Raw genomic sequence first — 26,993 nt, forward strand, 5'->3', positions numbered from 1 at the left:
AGACAAGCCCTGAAGTTAATCATGGAATGTGTAGTAGGAGGGAGAAATGTGACAAGAGACACCTGACAGACAGAAAAAGGATGTCTAAGTCTGTTCATTCCCTCTTGGTTACATATGGGGAAACTGAGGTGGAGGAGGTGGTGAGCAGCTTGGCCACAGCTCCATGGCTGAGCTGGGATTTAAGCTGTGATTGCCCACGTCTGCTTTGCTCCCTGTTGGCCACAGTCCTTGCTCAGGTGCTCTCTTCAGCCTGCTACTGCCTGTTTCTGTTATGTGCTGGCAGCTTTTTCAGAGAATGGTGCACGGCTGTAATACCTGCAAGCACTCCCCACATCTGGCTCAGGTGGGGGAGCACACCAAGAGCTCTCTATCCAGCATGAGAGAAGGGAGATTCAGAAGCTGTCCTAGTCTGTGGCTTATCTGAGTTCAGCATTGAAACTCACACACTTTTGACTTGCAAATTAATTTCTTCTTGGGCTATAGTAGAAAGAGACAGCCAGGATGTGTTTTGTCTTCCTGGAGACACCAGATCACCCAGATCACTCAGATCACCCAGATCACCCAGCCCAGGCAACTCTGGCAGCTGATCCATGAAAGACAATAAGATCCCTGGGGTCCAGGAGGGTTCAGCCAGGCAGCCTGTGCTTCAGTATGTCTCTTTGCAGGCTGGTGACTAGGAAGGGCATCTCCTGGCTGAAAGGCACTCATGCTGGTCAAGCCCTTCCCCTGCACAGAAATGTCTGTGGCTGTAGGAGGATGTGATGCATTTCAGATCTGCGTCGTGCTGTGAGGAAACAGCGTCTGGTCTCCGTTCCTTACAAGATAAATGTCAAGACATGCTTCCAGTAATGGATGCCAGAACTTGGCAGGCTCAGACACATCTGCCTGCCTGCCCACTAGTGCTCTTGCTCAGCACAGTCCCTTCCTTGCTTCCTGGCTGGCAGGAGAACATCCTGGAACTGCTTGGGGCTGGTGGGTGAAGGCTGCAGGGTCACCTGCAGAGATTTCAGCTGTGCTTCCTCTTTGAAAATAATCCAGAGTGGGCTCTGATGCACAGAGCTTTTCCTCTGATCTAGCCCCGTGTCACCGAAGAAATGTGCCACAACACAGCAGCCTCTTTCTGGAGGGAGGGTGAGCCTGAGCACCCACTGGTACAGACCCTGAAGGGCATTTATGCAATGGAGCAATGGAGTTGCCTTGGAAGGTTGCCTTGAGAAGGACCTGAAGTGGCAGGTTTTGTCCTCCTAGGCTGAGAGCTACTCTGCCTCAGGCAGGGGTGTTCCCTTTGAGAAGCTCATGGCTCCTATTCCTCTCTTCAGGCAGCCTCTCCTCACCTCTGTGCCTGGTTATTGTCAGAATGCAATTATGCCAAAGGGTGATTGCATCTCCTGCTTGGGCTGTAATGTAATCACTGCCAGGCCACAGCAAAGGCTCTCTGTACAGCAGTGTGGAACGCGGCAGATGCATGAGGCTTTTTCAAGCTGTGTTATTTGAAACAAATCAAATAACTGATCTCCTCTGGGGTGTGGGTTCCTGGACAGGTCACACCACTGGGGTGATCTGCAGCAGATGTCCCTGCTTCCTGCAGACACAGGCCATGGAGGAGAGCATCTGTGTGCACCACACGGCTCTGGTAAGCTGCTGGAGGAGAAGTGCTGCCCAACAAGGATTATCCCATGCCTTCCCCACAGTCCTCACGGTGCTCCCCACACTTGTGAGGTGGCTGTTGTTCTGGAAGGTCCCCAGTCTGTGAGAGGAATGAAGCAGGAGCTGGTGTCACCCTGCTCGTCATCATTCCTGGAGGGGAAACATCTGCCACTGTTTCCACATCCCCGCTCCCCCAGGGAGGAGGAAAGCCACAGGTGTCAGGAAGATGGCTCTGGCCCATGGCTGGGGATTATGGCATGGTGGCAGCTCATACACCAGTCAATGTCCCACTGGGGTCCCTGGGAGCCACAGGCACTCACAGAACTCCTCCTGCAGTGAACAAGGAGGGCTTGCTCAAGGCAGCAAGAGAGAGCAGGGTGACGACACCCAGCCACAGCAGCAGGAGCACTATGGAAAGGGGAGGAAGGGAAGTGCAGGGCCAAAGCCCAGTGCTGAGTCAGGGCACACAAGAGCTGCCTCCCTCAAGCCTTCGATTGTGAAACGGATGCTGGGGCCTGGAGCAGGGCCTCCGCCCCCCATCCTTATCTCTGCTCTTCCTCCTCCAGGACTGTGCCCAGGGCAGCAGGAGCTTATGCTAAACGAGGCTGAGAAGCTCTGGGGCTAATTAATTAGTAGCTGCTGGTAATGCTGACTGAGCCCCTGGGGACTCCAAGGCTAGAGCAGAGGAGAAAGTGCAGAAAGATACTGGAAAATTACTGTTTAATTCTTCATCATTACATCTGAGTATATGGCATCTGGTAGACAAGAGACAGGAAAAGGCAGATAACGACCCAGCCACTGCAAAGCTCTGCAGCCCTTCTCTTCCCAAGCAGCAGGGACAGCAAGGCCCCTGGAGAGATGGCTCAGCCTTGGGGAGAGTTCAGTGCCTGGTGGGATGTGTGTCCTTGGGCTGGTGCTGCCTCTTCCTGGCCCCTCACCCTTCAGTACTCCTGCTGAGTGTCACAGCCAAGGAACTCTATTCGCAGGGCAATGTGGTTGTGCCACTGGCGGGGGTGTATCCTCACATAGCGGGCAAAGAGAGGGGACTCCAGGGTATTCGTCACTGTGCTCTGATGGTCTTGGTTTGCCTTGAAAATCTGGAGAGGAGAGAGAAACCAGGGATGCACTTTCCTCTGCTGGCATAGTGAGGACAGGATCAACCCAGACAAAAACACTCCTTGGAATACTTTAAGGAAGGAAAAAGCACAGCCTGGCTCACTGCTGTTGGAAAGAAATCCTGTGAGCATGTTTGCTGCCGAGGGCTGTGCTTGCTGCCCTGGGGGTGGCCATGGGCTCTGGCCATGGAGCAGCTCTGCCTACCTTCTCCTTGCCATTTTGCAGGACTGGGCTCCAGTGCACACCGTCCTGGCTGATGGAGACAGCAAACTCCTTCACAAACATCGGGGTGAAAAGAGCTTTGGCACCTTGGGTTATGATTGCAGTCACCTTCTTGGTTACTTCGAAGTCCACCTGCAGCCACTCTCTGGGGCTGTTGCTCTGGGGAAGGACAGAATGACTTTAACCCTCCAGCAGCAGTGAGAAAGACACACTCATTGCAGCTGAAGACAAGTTGGCCCTGCACTTCCCTGTGCTTCACCTGCCTGACCAGGCATCTGGTTGGAGTCACTGGGTGCTAAATCATCGTGGCAGTGAGTGGGCAGCTTGCACATGGTGCATGTGGCTGCACACACTTCCTACACGGCCCTGACTAGGAGATCCCTGCTGGGATCCCAGCTGCCTGCCTGGTATCTCCTTGCACAGATTACCTTTGGCATCCAGGCGTTGGTCCTACCCTGAAGGTTCAGGCGGGCCAGGGCAGGTGTCCAGCTGGAGAAGACATTGGCACTGTAGGAGGATGCAGAGATGTGCTGGTCAGGAATCCCTCTATTCGCCATTCCTAGGGGCATGGAGCAGCCTGGAAGAGAAGAGCAATGTTTGTCAGGGGGTAGAACAGACCCATCATGGAGATGCCCTCTGCCTGCTCACCACTCCAGCTGCCCTCCATGCAGCCTGGTTGCAGGTTCTCATGTGCCTTGCTGCAGTGTCATGGTCTCTGCACTGCTTAGGGCCTCTGTGTGCAGCATGGCTCTGGCCAAACTACTCCCACCTTCTTTTCTCCCTGGAGATTTAATCTAAGAGTAATGTGAAGGATTTATGGTGTAAGGAGACATAAGAATAAAGGGAAAGGACAAGCATACGTGGCAGGTAGACACCCTGCATACGTGTGATCAGATGTGCCTGTGCACAGCTGCTTCAGAGCCAGCTGGCAGGTTTGGGGCATGGGCTGACAGCAGAGCCAATGCTCTTTTAGCTGCTGTGGAGCAGATGTGCAAAGCCAAAGAAAGGATCCCAGAGCACCATTTCCTCAGGTTGCACTGTTCATAAGAGCCCTCTCACCTTCAACTGGCAAAACCAGAGTAAAAGCCAACAGCATCTGTCTCTGCTTGTTCCCTGCTCCCCCAGACTGAGGCAGCAGCTCCCCATCTATCAGCTTAGCTGCTGCTGGAAGTTTCCTGTGCTTCAGTAAAAAAGTGATGGCGAGAACTGGCCCCAAGCTCTCCCCTCTGGTATTGTCATCTCTAAGACCACAATGAGACTTTCCAGCTTTGTTTCCTCAACACAGTGCCATCTCCAGCCCCCTCCATCCCCCTCCACAACTGCCTGCAGGTCATGGCACACATGGAGCTGGTGCTCAGCACCCCAGCAGTTCAGAGCCCAGGTTTGGGGTTGGTGTCTGGGGTGGGACTCACTGTTGAGGTCACAGCCGAGGAGCTCCATGCGCAGCGTGGCTCGGACGTTGTAGTGCGTGGGGTGGATGCGGATGAACCGCGCGACGATTGGCGGGTTGAACACATTTTCCTTCACTCCAGTTGCATCCACATTTCCAAAGAACAGCTGCAGGGAAAGGGAAGGATTGTTGTACCAGTGGAAAGAGGGATAAACAGGACAAGGATTACTGGGGAGAACATTCCTGTCTGGCACTTATGTATCTTATCACCATCCTTGCAAAAACAGCAGCTCAGGGAAAGGATCTGAGATGTGATTCAGGCCAAAGTGTGAGTGGGCCACTGAGAAAGAGAAGAAGAAGAAACTTCACATCTGTGTAAATTAACTTGGTTTTATATTTTCACCAAACAAGGGTGAGAAAAAGAAGGAGGAAAAAATCAGTCCTCAAACATTTGAACCTGGGAAAATAGCCATAGCTGGTGCACACAATGGATGCTTTTCTGGATACTCTTCTCCCAATGGATTGAATAGCTTATGCATATTTACATTGTGGGGTTTTTTTTCTAGTGACTATAGATTCTCCAAATCATGTGTGTCTGCACAATATTTTTAGAAAGGCAAATTTGCCTTTGGGGTCAAAAAAGATATTCAGGTAGAATCTTATGCCTAGCTCTAGGTAAAATGCAACATAACATTTAGAGGTGGATCTCACAGCCACCTGGGATTGCGGAAAGAGATAGCTCATACAATTTAAAATGAGATGGACACAGACAGCAAGTCCCTTGCAGATCTGTGATTCAGTCACCTGGCACTGAATGGTCTCTGTCCCTGCCCTAATCTCAGGGGCTCAGGAGATCTCTGCCTTGTGTACGGAGCTCCCCAGCCCTCATCACCCCAGGAGACACCATTCTGGGAAGGAACTCTCCTCAAGACCCTTCACCTTACCATCTGAGTGCTTGTGGCATTTCCCTTGTATATCTTCCACCTTCGCCCATCAAGGCTGTAGAACACAACAAACTGGGAGATGTAGAAGCTGGAGAACTTTTGTCGGGCCCCTTGGGTTTTTATGCCGTGAATAATCATGGGATGCAAAAGGTCCACCTGAGAGTGAAAGTCAGGAATTCACTTCTGATGGAAAACCCAAGCCACGTTCAGACAATGCCCTGTATACCCGTGGACTTGCTTCCTTCTGACATAACTGAGCACCGATTATGAAAGTAATTAAAACAGTCATTCATAAAGGGTGCAAGTCAGTCAACAGCACGGAGAGGGGAGGGGAGAGCTGTTTGGAGAGTGAGCTGCTCTTACTCAGTCTTTAGGGGATTTTAGCACAATCCAGTGCTACAGCTGGACCATCGAGTGATTCTTCTGCTGCACTGAAGATGGATGTGGGGGTCAGGCCAGAAGCAACCTGACCAGAGCAGCTGCCATTAGGATCTTAGTGCTCCCCTCTTGGAGGGAAGAGGAAGCAGCAGGATGTAGCTGGGGAGGCACTGCCCATCCATGAGCCCTTCTGCACCAGCATGACCTTGCAATGCTCCCAGTGGTGCCTCCAGATGCAGTGCCCTCTTACCTGGATCCAGGCATTGCCACGGTCGGTGCTCCAAGCATTGATGGAGCCACTGTTGTCCAGCCTGGCCAGGTAAGGAGCCCACTGCCCTGCAAGAAGAGAGCACAGACACCAGGCTGCTACTGGCCCTTGGTGCCACCTGAGGCCTGGAGCTGACGATCACCCTGGGTTTAGTAGCCACACACAGGGCAGCAGAGCACTGGCACAATGGGCCAGCCATGTGGGAAGGCTCCAGGTCCCAAGTGGGATGCTGACATGGGCATGGATGGAGGAAGGACTCTACCAGGGACCCAGTGCAGCAGAACTTGGGGCAGGCAAGCACATGTTGGCTGAAGCTGCTCTGACCCCACCTGCCCTCCAGCTACTCACCATACTGCCCCGAGGCTGTGATCTGAGAGTCTGCAATGCTGCCTGAGGCCATACCCAGGGCGTTCTGGCAGTCTGCAGGGAACAGGGGAGGGCAAAACCAGGGGAGAGTTGGTTAGATAACAAAAGTCTAGGCTGGGTAGCAGTCTTCAGGCTCAGGGAGGCTTTCAAGCCTCCATGAGCTCCCAGGCTTGTTTCTCTCTCACCAAGAGATGGGTTTCAGAGGCTTTCACATTCATTCCTGAATTTTAGGGGTGCTGGAAGTTCTTGCTCCCACCCGCCATGGCAAGAGCAGAGAGGTTCCAGCATCAGACACAGCAGCCTCTTGCCAAAGTCCTTTGCCTCAGCCCATGACCTCTCATTCCCATGTCCTAATGTCCCAGTAGTGCTGACAAGTCTCCCTTCCTTATACCCATGTCTTGCTTCTGGGCCCTTTTGTTGCTAGGCAGCATCTTTTGAAAACAAATATCACATTGCTAAAGGAAAGTCTACCTGACACCCCTGTCTCTCTCTGTCTCTCTTCTGGTCTGCTGAGCACAGGGATGTTTGTCTCTTATAATAACCATTATTATTAGCGACTTGTCACACCTTGGCATCTCCACTGTGTGTCAAATGCTCCTGGGGAAAATGTGCATTTGAAATCTTAAGCAGATTTTTAACTTAAGGCAACATTTTTCTGGCTGACATTTAATACTCTCAGAAACAGGAGAGAGACTGTCACTGTGTGATAAAATACTTCTCTCCCACACCACTTCTCCCAGTGCTTACTTATGGTGAGTTAGAAATGTGCTGTTCTGAGGTGGAATCAGAGGTTTACTGCGGATTTTGCAGTTGCTCTTGGCGCTATTTCTATCAGACCAACCTGAAATCAGGCAGCATCACTCACTGCCTCCTGTCATCGCTCTGTGCCTCAGTTTACCTCCTGACATATGGCTAGGCAGCTGGGCACTGACCCTTACTGACAGCATGGGCAGGGACCAGCCCATGAGTGCACTTCCTTGGGTAAGTGCATTTTATGGAAGGTCCAGGGACTCTCAGACTTGGAAAACAAGAGCTCTTGGAGTAAGTATTTGCAGGCCAAGGAAACTGGTCTCTCAGCCTTCACCCCAGCTGTGTTCCTGACTCTGTGCTCTCTGCTGGGCTGTGCAGGGTGGCAAGAGCTGAAGTAGTGACTTTCTTTCAGAGTGAAAACCCAGCAGATCCCACTTGGGTCACTCCAAGAGAAATGCTGAGAACTGGGGAAGGAAGCTCAAATACACACTGATCGTGGCCATGGCCCAGGTGGGTCAGGACACAAAGAGATCACTCACTCAGGTTGTACACGAGGAAAAGGGCACTCATTCCAGCCTGCTGGTGCTCTCCCACTTTGCACTCCACCCTCCAGATCCCAGCGTGTGAGGGCCACATCTCCACGGTCCCAAATACACCTGGCCAGGAACGGAGAGCAGAGCAGAGGGGAGTTACTGCTTGTAATGGGATGCCACAGTGCCAAGTGCTGTGCATCCACAGAGAGAGAATGTTCCAGATCCACTCCCCGTCCTTGGTATCCCCCCACATGCTTGGCACTTCCTAAGGGCACAGACAAGAAGCCCTGGCCGAGGGGGGGTGCACAGTGCCTGCACTGCATCTCACCAGGATAAAGGTTGTAGACTCCCATGCGATACTCCTGGCTAGTCCTGACGTTGAACAGCTGCCCATGGAAGTGGACAGAGTGGATGTCCTCAGTGCTGCCCATGTTCAGGAGGTGCCATCGGACCCGTTGGTGCTGGGCCATCACCAGCCCGGGCAGGGTGTCACTCACATAGCCGTTGATGGCTGGGAAAGGCAGTGGTCAGGAGTGGCTGAAGGCTCTGGGGTGTTTCCATCCCAATGTAGGCTGTGGGATGAAAAGGGCAAGGGCAAGGGTCCTCACCATGGAAGGAATGGTTGCTCTTAAAGTCAGGACTGTCCTGCTGGATCCGGCAGGGAGGGCGGCAGTTCCTCTTCACGTTCTCCGGGAAGTACCAGCTTTTGGTCTCGTCAAAGATGGTGAAGAGCAGGGAGAACTCCTGCACAGCCAGCTGCCTCCTGGAAACGTAGCTCAGCACCCCGTGGTTGCAGATGATCAGTGGCCCAATGAGGCCTGAGTGCAGGTCCTTCTCCTGCCAGGGAGCCAGGAAAGAAGGGTTTGCTCCGAGCAGGAGGCAGCGCTGAGGCCAGCAAGAGGCACAGCACAGAGGAAAGTGGTGAAACCATCTGCATTCCTGGCCTGGCTCCTGCTCTGGGGCACGTGCAGGGAGGGAAGGACATGCTGGGTTCACAGGGGCATCCCCACTCTGCCTGGAGCTGAGAAAGCCTGAGCAGCAAGTGTTTGCATGTGCTTTCAAGAGACATGGCGTTTGTCTGCCCAACTGTCCAATAGTCCCTACTGCATTGAACCCAGGGGCCAAATTCAGGCAGATTTGGCAGAGCGGCAAGAAACTGCAAAATGATGCCTCCCTACAAGCCTCATAAGCTGGTACAGCTGAGGAAAGGGATAAAAACCCAATAAAGAGAAGGGAAGAGAAGAGAAAGCATCAGCATGCATTCATCACTGTATTAGACACCTGAGAATCTACACAGCCCCAGGCTGCTTTCAGCACAGCACCATAGGAAATTCCTTGCCCTCACAGCCAGGACCCAGGCGTGCTGCCCACCTCTCCTCCCTGGGATGCCCCATGGAGGCTCCCACCTACCAGGTCCACGTTGGAGAAGTAAGCCCAGGCCTTGCAGTCAAACTCCTGCGTGGTGGGTGCCATCTGGGGCAGGACTTTCCAGGAGTATTTCCGGTGGGCACCTGGCTGCACCACCCCACCCTGCTGTGCTGTGCCCTGTGTCTCCTCATAGGCTGTCAGTGTGGAGTGGAAGGAGAAGGGCCGTGAGGCCAGGTTCTTGAATGTCACCTGCACCAGAGGGAAGGCAATGCAGTAGAATGAGGGAGGGAGCAATGCTGACAGTTCTCTGGACCCTGGGGGTGGGTCCAGCCAGCTGGTGAGAAGATGTCCCTGATTCCCAGGCCTCCAGCTGGTCCCTATGCAGTGGCCAACCCCTGCTGAACCCCAAGCTGTGGCTGTGCAGTGTAATTTCCAGTAGAAAGCACATCATGTCCGGAGGATGAGGCCCTTTTCCTTCTCAGTGGAAGCAAGATCAGCTACACTACTGTTTTTGGAGCCCAAAGGTGCTGAATCCATCCTGGTGAAGATTTCCACGAAAACTGGGGAACTTCTCCAGGCACACAAGTCCTGAGCCTTTCACCTCTTCCTCAGGTGGGTGTTGAAGGATCTTTGGTGGTATGGGAAGCCCAAGCCTGCCCTTATATTGAGCACCTAAAAGAGCTGTACTGAGCCCTGCTTAGCTCACTACCCTTTTTGCAATCCCTTCACCCAAAAGGCTCCCCATGGAGCCCACGAGCCCAGGCCATGCTGTTGCAGGGGTTGGGTCTGTCTCAGGTCCAGGGCTTTGCATCTGAACACTCTGAGGTTCCTGCTGGCCCATTCCTTCCCCAGCCACTGAGGTTCCTCTGAATGGTGGCTCTGCCTCCCAGTCTGGTGCCATCCACATGCCAACAGGGCAGCCTCTGCCCCCGAGCCCTGAAGGTTAACCCATGGGCACTGCAGATCCTGCAGGTCCACCTCAGCACTCCCTCTGGCTGAGCTCCAACAATGGAGAGATTTATGGTTTTATAGGAAATGGGAACTTTCTACTCACCATGATGACATCTTGAACTTCTGCCCTGATGTAGGGCCCAAGGATGCCCAGGTGTTCATCCAGCTCTCTCCGCTGCACTGGCTGAGTGAAAGAATCATCCAAGTACTCTCGGAAAACCACCTTGCGGTACTGCCAGGAATGTTTCCTCCTGCTGCTCCAGGGGTCCCTGCTAGGGAGGTCAGTTAGGAAAGTCAGGTGACACTGTCCCATAGTGACAGCAGCCATGGCAGGGCTGCTACAGGGCAGAGGGATACAGAGCCAGAGCATCCCTGACCCACTTGCAAGGAAGCTCAAAGTTTCTGGAGGTTCGACCCCCCACCAGGTGGAGGGGAGATACTGTGAGCATCCTTCCCCTGGGCTGCTTGGCTGGGTTGTGCCAGCACAGAACTGCCATCCTGCCTGCCAGGACATGCCATCTCATGCATCATGCTGTGCCATGCAATGCAGGACAAATACATGCAGGACAATCACACTTACGTTGCTTTTAGGAAGTGCTGGGGTCTCTGGTTCCCATATTCCCACATCACCTCCACTGCTGCAATGAAGTATTGCCGTATCTCCCCCTGGAAGGAGCGTGGGTCGTGCTCCTTCTCCCCATAGATGTCAAAATCCTCCATGGTCTGCTCTGTGTCACTGTATTCATCATAGTCTGGCTTGGCAGTCTCTGAGGGGCTGGAATGTGTCCCATTGTTCAGAGCTGGTTTCTCTCTGTGTCCTGGGGCATGGCTCCTCCCCCCAGCTGTGCTGTTGTGTTCCCCATCCTCCTTGGGTTCTCCTAGGCCCTCTCTCTTCCCTGTTTCTCTGAGGACATCTTCCCTGCTGAGCACCTGACATCCATGAGGAGAGTCTTGCACATACTGGGCTGGTTTTTTGGTGCTGTTGTTGTTGTGAGGGGGACTACTTGGAGACAGTGAACAGTTGTCTCTGATGGCTGGTTTCAGAGGCGTTTCTTCTGGGCTTTGCTCAGACATTCTCCCAGGCACGTAGTCCTCTGTGGCATTGGCCTTGAGCTGCTGGGGCTGAGGACTGAACTGACCCAGCTGCTCCACAGAGTTCGTCTCCTCCTCCATCTGGCTTCTCCCCTGAGCTTGCTCTCTCCCAGGAGCCCCCCACACCACAGCTCTGCCTGGCTGCAGCTCAGCCAAAACTGGGTTCTGCAGGCCCCTGGTGTTCACCACAGCCCCTGGGTCCCAGTTTGAGGCCAGGTCTGCAGCCTCAGCAGTGACCTGCCTTTCTGAGCTGCTCACTGCTAGTCCTGTCTCCAGTGCTCCCTGCATGGGGAGGGAACGTCTGCTGCGTTGAGCCCCCTCCCTGCTGCCCTGTGCATCCCTGTATGTGCTCAGCCTCCCTTCAGGATACAGCTCATCAGCCTGCACAGCATCCCTGCCTGGCTGCAGCCTCCTCTCAACCATGTTGGATTTTTCTTCCAGGCTTTGCTGGGCCATCATCACCTCAGGCAAGGTGTCACTTGATACCATGGACCTCTTTTTGAAGCGAGTGATGCAAAAAGGGGAATGAGGTCCACACGCCTTTGGGGCTTCCTTCACTGCTGTCTCAGGGGTCTGGCTGGCCAGATCCTGCTCTGCTGTCTTACCATGAGAGAGGGGCATCCTGCTGCTGGTGTTAGGAAGACCCAAACCTCTGCTCTCCAGTGACCTGGTTTGTTTAGGTCTCCAGACAGGGCCACTCAAGCTTCTGGCTGTAACTCTGTGTCTCAGAACCTGCTCAGGGCTCTTTAAGAAACCATTTGGGAATGGCCTGGTGTCATTGGTCACAACATTCGATTCAGAAGAGGCAATACTGTCCAGCTCTGCTAATTCCTTAGCATCCTGAAACACTTCTTTCAAAATTACTTCATCCCTTTCTTCTGTCGTTATATGGCTGGATGGTTCAAGGTCATTGGTGTCTGCAAAGGTGGTGTCTAGAAGGTTTGTGCCTTTGCTAAGTTCACTGGCTTGTTCTGTGCCACTTTTTGCAGGCAAGGAGTTACTCTCATCTGTGAAGATTTCTCCTCGTACAGGTTTGTCTGACAAAGAAACATTTTGCTCTTCAAAAGTTTCATAAAAGCCTTGTGAAACCACTTCGTGAGGCCTTTTTTCCAGCCTAGCATCTAGGTCATTTGATGAATAATTGCTTTCTATGGCATGACTGTGAGCCACAGCATGAGAAATCCTATTATCTTCTGTCTCATCTGGAGATGCAGAAGGATTGTTCAATGTGGAGGAAGAGTTGTGATCAATAGTTAAAGACTGTTCTGTACTGATTTTCCCCTCTGAGTCATACAGGTTAAAGGATATTTTATCAGCCCCTTTTAGCAACTTGTCCTCACTGCCCTGTGAAGACTCATCTTGAAGTGCCAGGTTGTGCTCCAGATCATTCTGGTGAATTGAGCTCCTGTTCTCCTCCAGAGGGGCTTTGCCAGCAGCATAAGCAATGGAGTCCCACAAGTTTGTTGCATGAGTAGTTGTCTTTTGAGGGTCTGTTTTCAGGTGCTCTATCCTACCACCAGACTGGACTGTTGTTCCTTTTACTGGCTCCTGCACCTCTAGGATTTTTGTCATTCCTGCCAGAGCATCTCCTGGAGCTGCTGTGGCTTGGTGCAGCCATTGCTGATCTTCTTCTGAGCTCACAGTACCATGGACCCTTCCACTAACACTAGCCAAGTGTTCTCCAGGTGGGATTGCTCCAAGCCCTTCATCCTGGCTGATGATTTTTGACAATTCTTCATCTTCCAGGAAGGATTCATAGGACACCGGGTCATAGTCTGTCTCTGGCAAAGAAGACGTGGAAATATCATGTGGATTTGGCATTGTTCCTAAAACTGTTGATGTGCCATTGGAAGAGGGATCAGAAATCCTGCCGTTGCTCAGGAGGGCCCCACGTTCTGTCAGGCACAACCTTGTCTTCTCTGTCTCATTTCCGGAAGAGGTGATGTTGTTCAGTTGCTCATTCACACATGACCTTTTTCTTTTAGAGAAGCCCCTGGGTTGGAATTTGAAAGCAATCTCGTCCCCATCAGAATACACATAATCTTCCCCATCAGGGTATTGCTCATACTGGCACTGTGAGACCGTGAACTTAGCATGCATCCCTCGGTCTCTGAAATCAGGATTGAGGCACCCCAGCGTCCAGACACCTGTCTCAAGAGAGGGCAAAAGGACACCATCAGCGCATTTCAGTGGGAAATTGGAAGAGATGCCATTCCCATGCCGCTCCCTTGGTGGAGTAACCTATATTTTCAGGCAGCCTCTGGTTCATGGTAGCAATTTCATGCTTTCATAACGCCTAGAGTGTCTTACAGCTGGACCCACAGTGTTGCTGGCAACATCAGAGCCAGTCCTGACAAGCACCATCAGCAGGGCTGGTGTTTCCAGCAGAGCTTCATGAGCTCTACACCCCTGTGAGGGCCCAAGTACAGCTTGGTGAGAAGAGTTAACACAGAGAGAACCCACAGAGCCTCCAGCAGCAGCACCCACCATAACCCATCCCCAGCCAGTGTGTTGCTCCCAGCAGAGAGGGTGAGGTGTGTGAGATCTGGGCTCTGCTGCTGGAGAGAGCTGCCACCTGCTGCCGGCTGAGCTGCTGCTCTGCTTCTGAGCAGCAGGCAGGAATCCGAGCTCAAACGGATGTAAGGCTTGGCTGGGTTGCAGAAAGCTTCCTGCGGTGGCTAGAAAGCCTGGCAGCTTGGCTCAGGGTGCAGTGCTCACGGCCATCGTATCAGTGTTGCAATCACAGGGTAAATCCTGTGTCTCCTCTGTGAGTGAGGAAATGGTTTGACAGCACCACTTTTGCCAACACTAAGGAAAAAGTGCTGAGTGGGGGGAAATGGAACTGAACTCTGAAGTAAATATTTTCTAGGACTTCTCCGTGGCTGCAGTTTCTGTCCTTGCAGAAGTCTGGAGATAAATGGCATGACCAGCAACTAAACCCACAGCAGGGACAGCACTGCCACTCCCCTTGACCTCTGAGCTGGGAGCCAAGATTGCAAATGTCCACCAGGCTCATGTTACTGCAGCCAGCTTACTGGTTTGGCAGCATGTGTGACCTTAACACACCCTACTATTGAAGAAAAATACAGTAATTCAATTTATTTGATATAAGCTTTGAAAGAGTTTTCTTTCTTTGAAAGATTTTTCTTTCACCTGACTTTGCTGTCCTTCTGGCTGTGCATCCCTTTGATCTCAGAGCTGTCAAAAGGAATTGGGCACCAGAAAACTGGCTCGGGGTGCTCACTGATCTCTGCTCTGGGATGCCAAGCCTATGGTTTACAGAATAGCCCACGTTACTAACCTTGCTTTTCCAAACTCATTATGACTGTTTCTCCAGAAAAAGGGAAAAGAGTAAGCACGTCCTCAAAGACCATGTTGCGCTTGAAGGTGTTTCCAGAGAAGAAGATGGAGAGGAAATCTGTTTGGGCCCCAACACTCAGGACATACCAGTACACAACATCGTTCAGGCAGAGTTTTGGTTGGAAGTTGTCAAATACAAAGCCATTAATAGCTGGAAGAAGGCAGGGGTGAAACATTTCAAACATTCCAAATCCCCCCAAGGCTGCTGAGCTGCTGCCTATCCCCTGCTCATTCCCTGGGGCAGGGATGAGCCTGTGTCTGCTGGGGCTTTGCAGGGAGCCCCTGGCTGAGTACTCACTGTGCATCACATTGGAGGCATAAAACTGGGGGTCCTGGGTATCCACATGGGCTGCATCAGAGCAGAACCTCCTGATGTTATCCTTCAGGTACCAGCTGTGGTTCTCATCAAAGACTGAAAACAGCACCAACTTCATGTTGTCTGACATCATCTGGAAAAGAGAGGGAAGAAACTATTCCTGGTCTGACCAGAGCACCCCTGGTGCCCAATGTAGCTGTCTGGTCTCAGTCTGGGTGTATGGGGATGTTTACTGCTATTTCACAGGAGTTAGGGTGCAGGTTTGGAGAATAGAGAGCATGCAAGGGAGGATGGGGAAGGCAAAGGCATTAGGACTGAAGGTAGGGTAGACAAAAACAGGACAGACAAATTTGGTTTTACCTAAATATTTTACCCACCACAGTTATTCCAGCCTTTCAGCCTAGAAGTGGAGGCAACAAGGGGAAGACCCACCTGATTCCCCCTCTGATCCATGGACTTCTTGTAGCAGATGAGGAGGGGCCCAATCAGGCCTGAGGCTGTGTCTCGCACTGGGTCGATGGAGCTGTAGTAGAAACGGGTGAGGCAGCGAGGATCTGCCTCTGTTGGCCCATCCTCAGTGGTGAGAGTCCAGCTGTAGGTGAATGACTGCCCAGGGGGGATAGGAATATCCTTCACATCTTTCCCTGGCAACACACAGCCCGAGAGCAGATCAGTTATGTCTGGGCTGCTCCTTCAAGGGGTGATCCCACCTTTTAAAAGAGCTCAGAAAGGTTTTTGACAACACAAGTTGCAGAGGGAACCACCATGCCCATCCCAGGATCCTGGTGGGATGTGGGATGGCCTTGCACAATTCATGGTCCTGGGAGCATGCTAGCAAGGGATAAAAGCAGTTCTGGGAAAGCAACCTGGAAACAAAACAAGCCGAGAAAAAGCCCCACAAATCTGCAAGATAGAGAGTCTAAATCACGGTGAACCCCCATAAGAATGCAGAGCAGAAGGAGCCCAGGGAATGTAAATAAACTGCAAACACAGGCAGAATCACCAGGATGGTTCTTGCCTCATCAGAAAGTGGAGCCCTCCAGGATGAACCAATTAACATGGTCCCAGCTTCCTGGCTGAGAATGCCCCTTCTCCCACTCATCATTGAAGCCTTCCTTAAAGACAGGGTTACATGGCACCAATGGGAACATGAACCTAGAATCACCATAATCCCTGCAATTGTAGAGCTTAGGTTCTTGGATGACTGGAAAACCAGTCTCACCACAAGCTGCAGGAAACTCTCCTGGCCCAGAAAAATACAGTGGCCAGGTGATGCCCCAGGTTCTCATGGGCTGCCTTACCTTGCAAGGGTCTCGTGGCATAGTAGGGCCTGACGCTGGTGAGGCCATGAGGGTAGATGTTGTACGGTCGGCTGGCCAGATTCCTGAACACAATCTGAAATGAGGACAGCCAGCAGGAATGTTTGGTGTTTGCTGATCGCTGTGAGCACTTGGACACTGCTCTCATGTCCTTGCAGAGAGGGAATCACTGGACAGCAGTGCCCTGCTACCTGCCAGCCATCAACAGGAGGGACACGGACATGTCTGGGACCACCAAGTCAGAATACAAGAAACTACAATTTCTCTATGATGACCCTATACTGTCCATTTTTCTGAGAGCTGTCTGTTTTAAGAAGGGCATGAAAAGATCAGATTTATTAAAGCACAAATTTCTATGTTTAGTCTTACTTTACATATGAGTCAGAAGAGGTCCATCAATCCAGGCCTCAGAGGACCAGGACATTAAGTATGCACAGCAGTCAAGAGCTTCTAAGTGCTCCCCACTTCACTGCATGAAGCCCTTCCTTTATTTCTCTAAATAGCTTTACCACATGCCCACAAATGCACAGGGAAGCCCAGGGAGGGAGCAGAAATGTGAAGCTGCTGGAAACAATCCCATTCCTCACAGCTGCAAACAAGTCAAGTGGTCAGGAGAGGCACTTCGGAAGACACAAGCACCAGTCCCCAGTATTGTAAGGTAACAGCAAGCACATGGAGAAGAGCAGAGGATGAAAGGATGCTCCTGCCTCAGAGGAAGGTGCTGAATGCCATGTGTCATTTATTAATTCACATAGTTCCTAAGACACCTGCCATGAAGTCAAAGCAAAGGGACCGGGCCATATTCTGAGCATGTCACTGAGAGTATTGACCTTAAGCTGCCAGTAACATCTGTCTTTCCAGTGAACTTTGAACACTGCCAAACATGAGAGAGCATCTCAGTGACTTATGTCAGACCTTAGCCACAAGCCACCAGCTATTAGTAGGGACAGCACCAAGCTTTGAAGCTTCCCCTTACAGTGGAAAGCTGCATTTCTCTTACCTTAAACTGATCTCCAACCTCCCCCTTGATGACAGGCCCCAGAATCCCCCTGTCCTGTTGACTAGACTCCTTGCGCTTCTTGAATCTTGCATCCTCATATTCCACAAACACCACTTTCTTATACTTGGAACCAATCCGCTGTGGGCCAGGCTCCAGGTACAGGCTTGTCATGTTCCTGCAGGCAAAGGTACAGAAAGAGCAAGCAGTCACATGCAGGACACTCTCAGAAACAGAGAAAGACCTTCCATTGCCCAAGGACCTGGCTGATGGCCGAGAAGGTCACTAGGAGTTGCTGTCTGCTCAGAAGGGACTGGCTTCAGAGGCCTTGGTGACAGAGAGACAAATGCCCTGAAGAAAAATGTCTCTACAGGGCATTTGGTGAAAACAGACAGAGCAAAGCCAGGTCCTGCCTTCCCATAGCCTCCCCAAGACCATCCTTGTCCTGCATCCATGCTGTTAGTGTTAATAAGGAAGAACACAGCTGTCCATGTTGGGCAGAATGAAAATTAATTTCTGGGGAAAAGGGGAAGGGCTGGCCAGGCTGCCTAGAGGAGCAGCCTCAAGAGCACCCATGCCCACTCTCACCTGTCCAGAGACTGTGGCTTCACAGGGGCATAGTCCCAGTCCATTTCCTCAGCTGCAATGTAGTAAGTCCAGGTCATAGGCATGTCTTTGGCAAAAGAGCGCACTTGGATCACATGATAAGTTTCCTCATCTTCCTCAGAGTAATCCTCAGGGTAATCCATGTTCTGTGGTGCTGGCAGCTTCCCCATCTTCAGCAGGCGTTGTTCAGGACACTCCTCCACCTTCACAAAGGCCTCCATGCCAGCTGGGTTCAGACAAGCCAGGCAGAAAGGGTCTCATTGATGTGCCAGTACAGGCTGGCATTCCCCCGGGCTCTGCCTGGGAGAAATCTTCTCCATTAATGTCCCCATCAAATGGGCCATCACAGGGATCAACCCATGCCATTGGTATGGGCCAGACTGCAGGTGGATGTAACATTATAGAGAAGGAAGGGCCTTGAGGCTGCAGCACCACACAGAACCCTGAGCCCAGGCCATCCCCTGAACTGCTTTTTCCCCAAGCTCTTGCAGAGTGAGGTTACCTTGCTGATGGGATAGTATCTGGCAGAACATCCGAAACCAGCCAGCTGTTCCTGGCATGGTCTGGGCTGTGAGATATGTGGCAGGGGAGATTTCTAGGCTGCTGAGACGGTGGCTTCTCACCAGGAATGTGTGGCCTTCAAAGAAGATGGAGTGGACTTCTGGCCCTGAGCCCAACCCAATCACATGCCAGTGGACTTGCTTCTTGAGGCACAGTGTGAGACCTGCCAGGAGACAAGGAAAGCACCCAGGAATCAGCACTGTGTCCAATTCTTGGTTCCATGGACTCAGTCTGACATGTAGAGTCCCATGCCCCACAAGGTGCTGGCTTCAAGCTGGAGAAATAACACATGAACATGGCCTGTCTGAGCAAAACAGAGACACAGGTCCCATCACACCCTGAGATAAGACTAGACTTACAGAGTGGGAGATTTAGGGAGGGGTGCTGGTGGGAACTCACAGCAGGATGCAGTGACAAAAGAGAGAGACATGCTCCTTTACTCTATAAATAGGGGAATTGTCTACTGGAAAGGAGAATCATTTGTCTGACCATAACACTGGCAAGCCTGATACTAAAACAGTTCATTTGGAGCAGGGCTCCAGCACGTCCTCAGAGGTAGCTGAAATACCACAAAGGGCAGACAGAGGTCACCAGGATCATTGGAGTGCTGGAGACACTCAAAGAGCTCAGTGTGCTTAGGAAATAGGAAAGAACTTGACTGCATTGTAAAAATATTTTTCTGGGGAGAAACTGATGTGTGCTGAAGGCTCTGTAATCTAGCAGGGAAGTGAATAACAAGTTCCTGGAAGCTGAAGCAAAACAAAGTCAAATACAGAGTCAAGCACTTGTTTTTGGCACTGAGTGCAGAGGTGACTGGAACAGATCTCATGGGTCTGGGAGGAAACTGGGTGGAGGTTCCATCCTGAGGCCCTCAGCTCTCATTTTCCAGCTCTCCATCAGACACCTCTCAGGCCAGGTCCTGCATCCAGGGAGGGGGATGCAGAGTGGAGGTGGATAACTTCTCCAGGGAAAACCCACTGTGCAGACAGAGTGGTTGACCATGAGGTTTCCTCAGCTCTTAAGCTCTATGAACCCATCAGGACGGGGAATTTAGGAGAGTTTTGCTTTTGCCTTCTACTGGAGAATGGCCAGACCCAAGTGGGAGGTTTTAGGATGTGGTTCACCAAAGCTGCTGGTGGTAATGACTCTCCTGACGGTATTTCCCAGTTTGTCTTGGAGATTCCTCACTCTCGGGCAGCACTGGATCTTTTCCCAGGAGAACACCAGAAAAAGACAACTTTTGTGTTCACTGAGACCAAACCCAGACTTTTCTTTTGGTCTTCTGAAGAAGAGGAGTCTGAGGAAGACCTTATCACTCTAGAACTACCTGAAAGGAGGCTATAATGAATTGGGGCGTCAGTCTCTTCCCCCAGGCAGCAATGGAGGAAATAGCAACAGTGCTGTAGAAACAAGAGGAAATAGCCTCAAGTTGCATGAGGGAAGTTTATGTCGGATGTTGGAAAAATTTCTTCACTGAAAGGCTTGTCAAACTCTGGAACAGGCTGCCCAGGTATTTAAAATACTTGTATATGTGACACTCAGGGACATGGTTTAGTGGTGGACTTGGCAATGTTAAGCTTATGGTTGGACTTGATGATCTTAAGGGTCTTTTTCAACCTAAATGATTCCACGGTTCTGTTCCCAGCCAGAGGTTTATAGTGTGAGCTAAATGCTACCTCCAGCCCTGTTCACAGGGCTACAAAAGATAAAACTCTGCCAGCAACACTATTCCTGGAGACCTCCAAGGATGTCAGCTGCACTTGGCAACACAGAGAGCTGGAAACAGTTCCTGTCCCGCTGTAAATCAGCAGATCAAGGAGATGAAATGTAACAGTCCCTCTGGGGCGAACGCAGCCCAACAGATCCATCACCTGGAAACTCTTGATCTTTTCTCTTTCCCCAGATACCTCGAGATTACAGACCTGCTCCACCCTGCTCCTAGCAGCTCCCGTGCCCCCATCCCTGTCACTGTCCCACCAGGACTCACCAGGCAGTGAGCCATTGATGTAGCCATTGATGGTGTGCAGCTCTTTCCTGTTGTGAGCCTGGGGCTGAGCAGCTCTCGGGGAACCTGGCTCAGAGTACCAGCTTTTCCCTGTGGAGAGAGGAGGGTGCAGTCAGCTTTCACTTGAGAGCATTTCAAAGCAAAGGTAAACCTTCCCAGGGAAGTTGGAAGTGTGGCGCCTGTGGAAATCCACAGCATACCTCTGCATGGGTGTGAGGGTGACCACTACATGTGACAGGGAATGAGTCCCCTCTTTAGCCTGCAGGATGGGGACAAGGCCAGGGCATGGGATGGCAGAGCTGGGGTGGCTGCAAGCTCTCTGCAGGTGGGGAAGAAAAGGAGGGGCAGTACTGTACCAGGAGCACGTTGGCTGTGGGGCTACACCAGGCTCACCCCCTGGGAAGGGCTGTGGGTGCTGGGGAGCTGTGCTCACAAATGGCCAAAGCAAACACCCTGGACCAGGCTGAATGCAGGGATTGCCACAATTCAGTCAGTAATTACCTTCATCAAACACTGCGAAGAGCAGCACAAACTCATTCTGCAGACCCTCATCCCCATTGCTAGCCAGCGTCCCTGCAAGATGCAAAGAGATGGATTTCTTTAAAGGTCAGCAAGCACCGTGCCGATCTCCCCAGGGAATTCTCTCTGTGCTCTTCAAGAACTAGTAAATCAACGCCAGGCTGTGGTTTGCTTTTGTCATGTCTCACAATTGCAACAGCCCTGCTTCCAGCCTTACAGTCCCCAAAAGTCCCTGACTGAGAGGCAACTTCCCCCAGAAGGCATCAAAAAGTCAGTTTGTGCACTTCACTCAGTGGAGAAACTGCTCCTGGTGAGTCACTGGAGCCTGCAGACAGTGCCCAGTCATTGCCAGTGACTGTAGAGGGGTCTGGACAACTACCTGCAGGATATGTCTCAGCCAGGGATGACCAGTCTTACTCCAGTCACATCTCCTTGTACCTTGTGCTGTCAGAATTTCAGGACTGAACCACAGGAGCAATTTTTTTGAGCACAGCTCACTGACTCCACTGCCATGCTCAGCCTCAGGAAGGCATCTGTGATTCTTCTGCTTTTCAATTAATGGTTGCATGTGGCCTGTCCCCACCCTGTGTTGTCCTTACCAGGTCGGCACACAAGCAGGGCTCCAATCAAACCAGAGTTGATGTCCTTCACGCTGTTGGTGTTGGAGGAGTAAGAGTGGGTCAGGCATGCTGGGTCATCATCTGTTGGGCCCTGGTTTTCCTGGATTTCCCAGACATATGTGTGTGTCTTCCCGGGATCCACCCTGTCCCCCTCCTTCTCTGGCTGGCTGGTCTCATCCTCATACCCTGCTCCTAAAACCAAAGGAATGGTCCAATGTCACTGAAGGTTCATCCCCGTGGCAGGCAGGTGGCAGAGCAGGAGGCTCTTGTGGCTGCACAAGGACTTTCAGCATCTGATCTTGCCTGACTCACCCTCTGATGCCTTCCAGTAGGACACCCCGACGGCATGGAGGTTGTACGGGCGGGAGGCCAGGTTTTTAAACGTGATGACCACTGTGTCATAGACTTCTGCTCGGATGGTGGGGCCTAGAAGACCTGAAGGGAATAAGCCAACAAGGTCAGGCAGCTCAAGGGTCCTGACTTTCCACAAGCCCAGTTAGTGGCTGTCCCTCATGCAGCATGGCAGCATCAACTGCATCAGCTCCAGCAAGGCTCCCTGCATCCCCAGGAGCTCTGCCATACTGGGATCCACCCAGGTGCTTTCCTGCTCCGGGCTGAAGAGCAGCCAGCACCCAGCCCAGGATGAGTTTGGTGGCTCCAGTATTGCTGGAGTTCCCCACACTGCAGGTGCTTCTTACCCATCCATGCTGGCTTGAGCTTGGGCTGTGTGAATGAGTCATCAGGGTACTCCACAAAAACAGCTTTCTTGTACCGGGGAGGGACAGCAGCTGTGGGGGGACGTGGGCCCTCATGCCCCAAAATGCTGCAGAAGGAAGGAAAAGCCAAGGCTGATCACACAGACCCATTCATGCATGGCCAACAGTCATCCTCTTCCTCCCCTTCCCACCAGCTTGCTCACTGGACCCCCAGGGACTGCTCACCCTGCTGCATCCTTTGGATTTCCTGACAACTGCCAGGTATGATTGGAAATGGTTTGCTCAGCATACAGATGACAACAGGGCAGCGATTAGTGTTGTGGTGTTAGTCATGATGGACAAAGACACAAGGCCATCCCCAGCTGCAGCTGGGACAGGGCACAGCAGCAGGCATTGCTGCCAGTCTCCTGCCTCCTGCCTTGTCCAGCTTCCTGCTTCCCTGGCAGCAGAGACACAGAGCACTGGCAGTGCCATGGTGACCTCTGCCCTGCAGCCACCCCAACCCCAGCACCTTCAGGTGTGGCAAACACAACACATCATGTGTAATCATCCCCAGCTCCTCCCCAGGAAGGAGACTGCCAGGCTGCTGGCAGGTCATGGCAGTTTGCTTTGTGTCTGAGCAATGTCCCCACATTTGTTTCTTTTCTGCCCAAAATGGGATTTACACTTCACAGAAGGAAGATAAAGGAGTCTTGAATGTATTTCACACCCCACTTATCTCTGTTGGGCACTTCCTATCTGTAAGCAGCTTAACAAATTCATTTTCCAGAAGGAATCCAGCACATTTATCAAGACAACAAAGGCATTAATTTCTTCAAGGATTTTAGAGGCTGACTGATCAGCCCCAGGACCCATTTCCAGTAACCAGACAGACCCTTTCTAGCCTTGTTTATTTGCAGCAAAAGCCAGGTGGTATTTTCTTCCTATTTAAGAAGGGGGGAAAGTTGCTCTCCTGCTCTGACTAAGCCTTCATTTGAGTCCCTTTGCGACTCTTCCTCAAGCGGAAGAGGAAGGAGACAGAGTGACTCAAATTTAGGAAAGGCAATGCACACTCACCTGCACAACACTGGCTGGAAGCCACCTGCAGCTGGAGGGTGCTGTGGAGAGAGCAGGGTCCACTGCCCACAGGGGCACAGCAGGATGGGAGCCCATGAAAACCCCACAGGCACCCGGCTCCCGCCTTTCCCACCACAGCCATAACCCCACATCCAGGCTGGCAAGAAGCCCCCAGCAGACATGGCCCCAGTGAGCAGTACCACTGCATTCAGCTGAGTTTGCCTGTGAACCATTATCATTCCTGGCTTGATGGCAGTGGGGTCCAGCCCCAGCTTTGCTCTCCAGGGTGTCCCTGCACTGGGAGGTAGCTGTGCAGCAGCTGTGCTGCTGGCACTCAGCTGTTCACTGCTGGGAAGCTGTGCCTTAATCTCTAGCTCGCAGGAAGACCAGATTTGAGAATGCATCCCTGAAATATAATGGTCTGGTCCTTCTAATTCTGTAGTAAACAAGGCAGAAATCCTCTGGAGCCAGGGGGATTTTGCTGGCGTGCAGGATCACGGCTGGGAGGAAACTCAGTGCCTGGTTCCAGTCCTGGCAAAGCAGAGCCCAGAGGCGACAAGAAGGCAGAGTTCAGCCCAGGGACGTCACATGAAAGTGCTTCTGGCCAGTCCTCTGTACTTGGGGTCCCCTGAACTTCCTTCCCCCAGGACAGCTGAAGCTGAGGCAGGGTGATAAGTTTCTGGCACCTTGGATCAGCATTGTTAGCCACACTATCTGTTCATCTCTTGGAGCTGGGAGACATCCTGCACTGCTGAAGCACTCAGACGTGGTGGCTGCTGCTACGTGTCCACCAGCTCCAAGTCAGAGCTGAGATCCCTGGGGCCCTTGCAGGACGTGTTGGTCCCAGCTCCAACCCTCCTGGTAGCAGGGTTGTGTCTGAGAGGAAGAAAAACTGAAATCATGGGGAAGGTGTGAGCAGCTCTGGCCTGGTGTGCCATAGCCCATTCATTTGACAGAGCTTTCTACAAACATGCCAGAGAAAGCCCTGAATACATACAAGGGGTTTGGAAGTCCTGCCTGGAGATGCACCTCTGGGAGCTGCCATGAGATGCTGATGCTCTGAGGGGGAATGTGTGGAGCAGAAGGCATCACACACACGGCTCAGAGACACCCAGCTCCAGGGGCAGGTCTGCCTGCCCTGCCTTCCTGGCTCACTCCTGCATGCCCCTTCTCCCCAGCCTGGCTATTTTCCTGTGCCCTCCTCTGTTGCAGGGAACTGGGCTGAGGTTACAGCCAGGGAAAAGGCACTATCATTCAGCTGGGAACAGCCATGCCAAGCAACCCTGGTTCCCACCACAGCTTCTCCAGGAGCTGCACTGCCCAGGAGTTCTCTGCCTCTCCAGGCTGGAGCACACCAGCAAGTCCCTCTGAGAAAGCCAACATTATCTTCCCCTGTTTTAGAGAAGGACAAGTGATCTCACACTGCCTGCCAATACCCCACTCATCCCCAGGTAGGGTCAGGTCCCTGAGTCACTCTGGGGTCAGAAACAGTGCCTAAATTCATCACAAAACCAGTGCTGAAATAGAAAGCCACAGGGCTGAAATAACAGTGTGAGTGAAGTCATGATCCATAGCCTAATGGACCTGAGTGCAACATCAGTGAAAGCACAGCAGGGGGGATTACAGAAATGATGGCTGCTGGATGCAATTTTCCTACTGAAACAACCAAAGTGGGGAAAACCGACATGACCGGGATACAGTGACTACAGCAGCTAGTCAGGCTGATCTGGGTCATCTCTAGAGCCTGGCTGCCAGTGCCTGACCACAGCTCCTTGATGCTCAAGCCACTGTGGCTCTGAGATGGGGTCATGGGCTGATATCACCTCAGCGGAGAGTCTGAGGAAGGGGATGTGGAAACAGAGCAGAGTGTGCCCAGACCTGGGCACATCTTGATCCACAGGGGATGTAGCCATCCAGCTCCACTCTCCATGCTGAGCTCAGAACATTCACAACCAAGCCAGCTGTATCTTCAGACAACACCATCCTGATGCCTGAGCAATGCAACTCCCACTTTGCCTTCCTACTCCAAAGCACATGGGCAAAACCACCATGCCTTCCTCCTTCTTGCCACTGTGCCCAAACACCATTCTTTGCCCAAACACCACAAATTATTTTCATTTCCTTAAGGAAAAATTTCGGCCCCAGTAATGTAATGTACACAAAGATAAAAATAACTAAAGCTGTATTTTACCAGAGGCAGACACAGTGGAAAGCGTTTGCTGCCCAGAGTTATGTCAGGGGGGCACAGCCAACCTTCCTCTGCAGTGCCCAGGGAGTCACAGGTGCTTGTCTCCCCTCACATTTCCCCAAAGCCCCCAGGATGCAGAACAAAAAAGAAAGCACAGGCTGGAAAAACAACTCGTGGCTCCTAGCACAGATTTTAAAGGGCCACAGGCAAATGGCATTAAGATAAAACAGCACAGACCAGGGGTGCAGAGCAGGTATGGATCTCTCTCTCAATTCCAACTGACCCTCATCAGGGGGTCACCTAGGGATTACCCATCACACCACCCCTTCCCAGCTGTACCAGCAGCTCAGTGCACCCACCTTGCCAGGCTGCCCCCATGTACCTGCCTGCCTAGAGCACCATGCAGTGCCACATGCAGTGCCCTATGCAGTGGACTGCATCCATGCAGTGCCACATGCCAGGGTGGGAGAACACCCAGGGCAGGGTTCTAGAACTGCAACAGAAAGAGCTTTACCCTGCAGGTGCTTGCAGCACAGTCAGCAGCTCGCTGTGTGTGTAGTCCCAGGCGGTTTCCACTGCAGCAATGTAGTATCTTCTCACTTTGCTGATGCCCTCCTCAACCAGGCAGAAGAGCAGGAGGCTGTACAGGGCCCCCGCCAGCACCATGCCTCTTGGCTGGCAACTGCTCTGACTTCAGGGGGAAAAGTGAAAAGCCTTTATCTTCTCATCCAGCTGTTGTAATCCACTGAAGATGATGATTTAAAGCCAGCACCCACAGACACTCAGAGCACTGGAGAGTTTCTTAAAGATGTCAGGAGAGGAATCGCTTGGGCAAGTTTGTGCAAAGAGCAGCTTGTGAATGATGGACTCTCCTGCTCTTCCTCTGGCAGTGGCAGGAGGAGAGGAAAAAACAAAAGGAAAGGGAGGGCAGGCACAGCGGTAAGTTCCGCTGCAGGACCCAGCTGGCTCTGTGTCCTGTCCCGTGTCTGGGAGCAAGATGAGGAAAGGGAGGGTTGCAGAGGAAGCAGAATTTAGGTGTAGTCTTTGCCTGATCTCACCTTCTGTGTCACCTCTGAGAAGGAGACTGGGTTGGCAGGGATGCACTTGTACATATATGACTTATCCCTGTCCCCGGGGTGCCTGCACCCCAAACAGTGATGATTTGGCCACACAACCTCGCCTCAAGCCATGTGGGAGGGACTGGGTTGGGATGATCCCATGGAGTCTCCTTCCCACTAGCTGCTCTTCTACTGCCAGGGTCCTGCAGTACAGCTCAGAGAAGATGCACTGAAACGTTTTTGCAAATTTCTTTCACTTTACTCAAAAGTTTTCAATCTCTCTTTTTAAAAGCCCATGAAACTCCTCTCCCCCCATCAATGCACACACGTGTGCTCAGGCACACACACTGCCACGTGGTTCTCCCTTGGCTCATGAAGGCAGGAAGATGAGGAGGAACGCCCTGCAAGGTCTCAGCATCCACTGGATGAATGATGTGAGGAAATGTCCTATAAATCACGTTATAGGGCAGCAGAAATGCTACAGGAGTAGTGACCCCTTTGGTGACAATCCCAGTGTGTGCAGAAGCATCCATGTGACAGGTCTTGGTGACTGGGAAACAGAGGGAGGCAGTGGAGATGGTGGAGGGGTGGCTTTTTGGGGTCTCTGACATGAATCCTTAGCAGGGCAGAAAGTGACTCCCCCACAC

At 52.1% G+C, this 26,993-nt stretch overlaps 1 protein-coding gene across 2 annotated transcripts; it reads right to left on the reverse strand.

Moving 5' to 3' along the window:
• Positions 1–2,350: 2,350 nt before the first annotated feature.
• F8 (coagulation factor VIII) lies at positions 2,351–26,426 on the reverse strand. Of its 2 annotated transcripts, none has more exons than XM_085060175.1 (26): positions 25,803–26,426; positions 22,027–22,151; positions 21,641–21,763; positions 21,308–21,520; positions 20,691–20,762; positions 20,172–20,279; positions 18,126–18,347; positions 17,606–17,849; positions 17,021–17,195; positions 16,003–16,096; positions 15,134–15,345; positions 14,684–14,834; positions 14,327–14,536; positions 10,514–13,172; positions 10,037–10,202; positions 9,025–9,231; positions 8,223–8,451; positions 7,943–8,125; positions 7,621–7,737; positions 6,314–6,385; positions 5,948–6,033; positions 5,320–5,475; positions 4,398–4,542; positions 3,414–3,562; positions 2,968–3,144; positions 2,351–2,744 (listed from the first exon to the last, which is right to left on the reverse strand). In XM_085060175.1, exons 1-26 carry the CDS (start codon positions 25,952–25,954, stop codon positions 2,589–2,591), a joined length of 6,603 nt encoding a protein of 2,200 aa, XP_084916301.1. In that variant the 5' UTR covers positions 25,955–26,426; the 3' UTR covers positions 2,351–2,588. The 2 variants fall into 2 exon arrangements, with proteins under 2 accessions (XP_084916301.1, XP_084916300.1); XM_085060174.1 differs by having other exon boundaries at positions 10,037–10,205; positions 25,803–26,425.
• Positions 26,427–26,993: the final 567 nt, after the last annotated feature.

This window comes from Lichenostomus cassidix, chromosome 4A (genome assembly GCF_008360975.1).
Source record: "Lichenostomus cassidix isolate B80296 chromosome 4A, HeHo_3.0, whole genome shotgun sequence".
Lineage (NCBI taxonomy): Eukaryota > Metazoa > Chordata > Aves > Passeriformes > Meliphagidae > Lichenostomus > Lichenostomus cassidix.

Bases quoted from the DNA above. Each gene is read 5' to 3' on its own strand.
- F8 (XM_085060174.1), bottom strand. From the start codon at position 25,954: ATGGTGCTGGCGGGGGCCCTGTACAGCCTCCTGCTCTTCTGCCTGGTT. The intron at 14,537-14,683 runs GTGAGTACTCAG...GCCTTCTTCCAG, and splicing joins TGCCTCCAATGTGATGCACA to CTATTAATGGCTTTGTATTT. The intron at 10,206-10,513 runs GTAAGTGTGATT...TGACCTCCCTAG, and splicing joins CAGCACTTCCTAAAAGCAAC to CAGGGACCCCTGGAGCAGCA.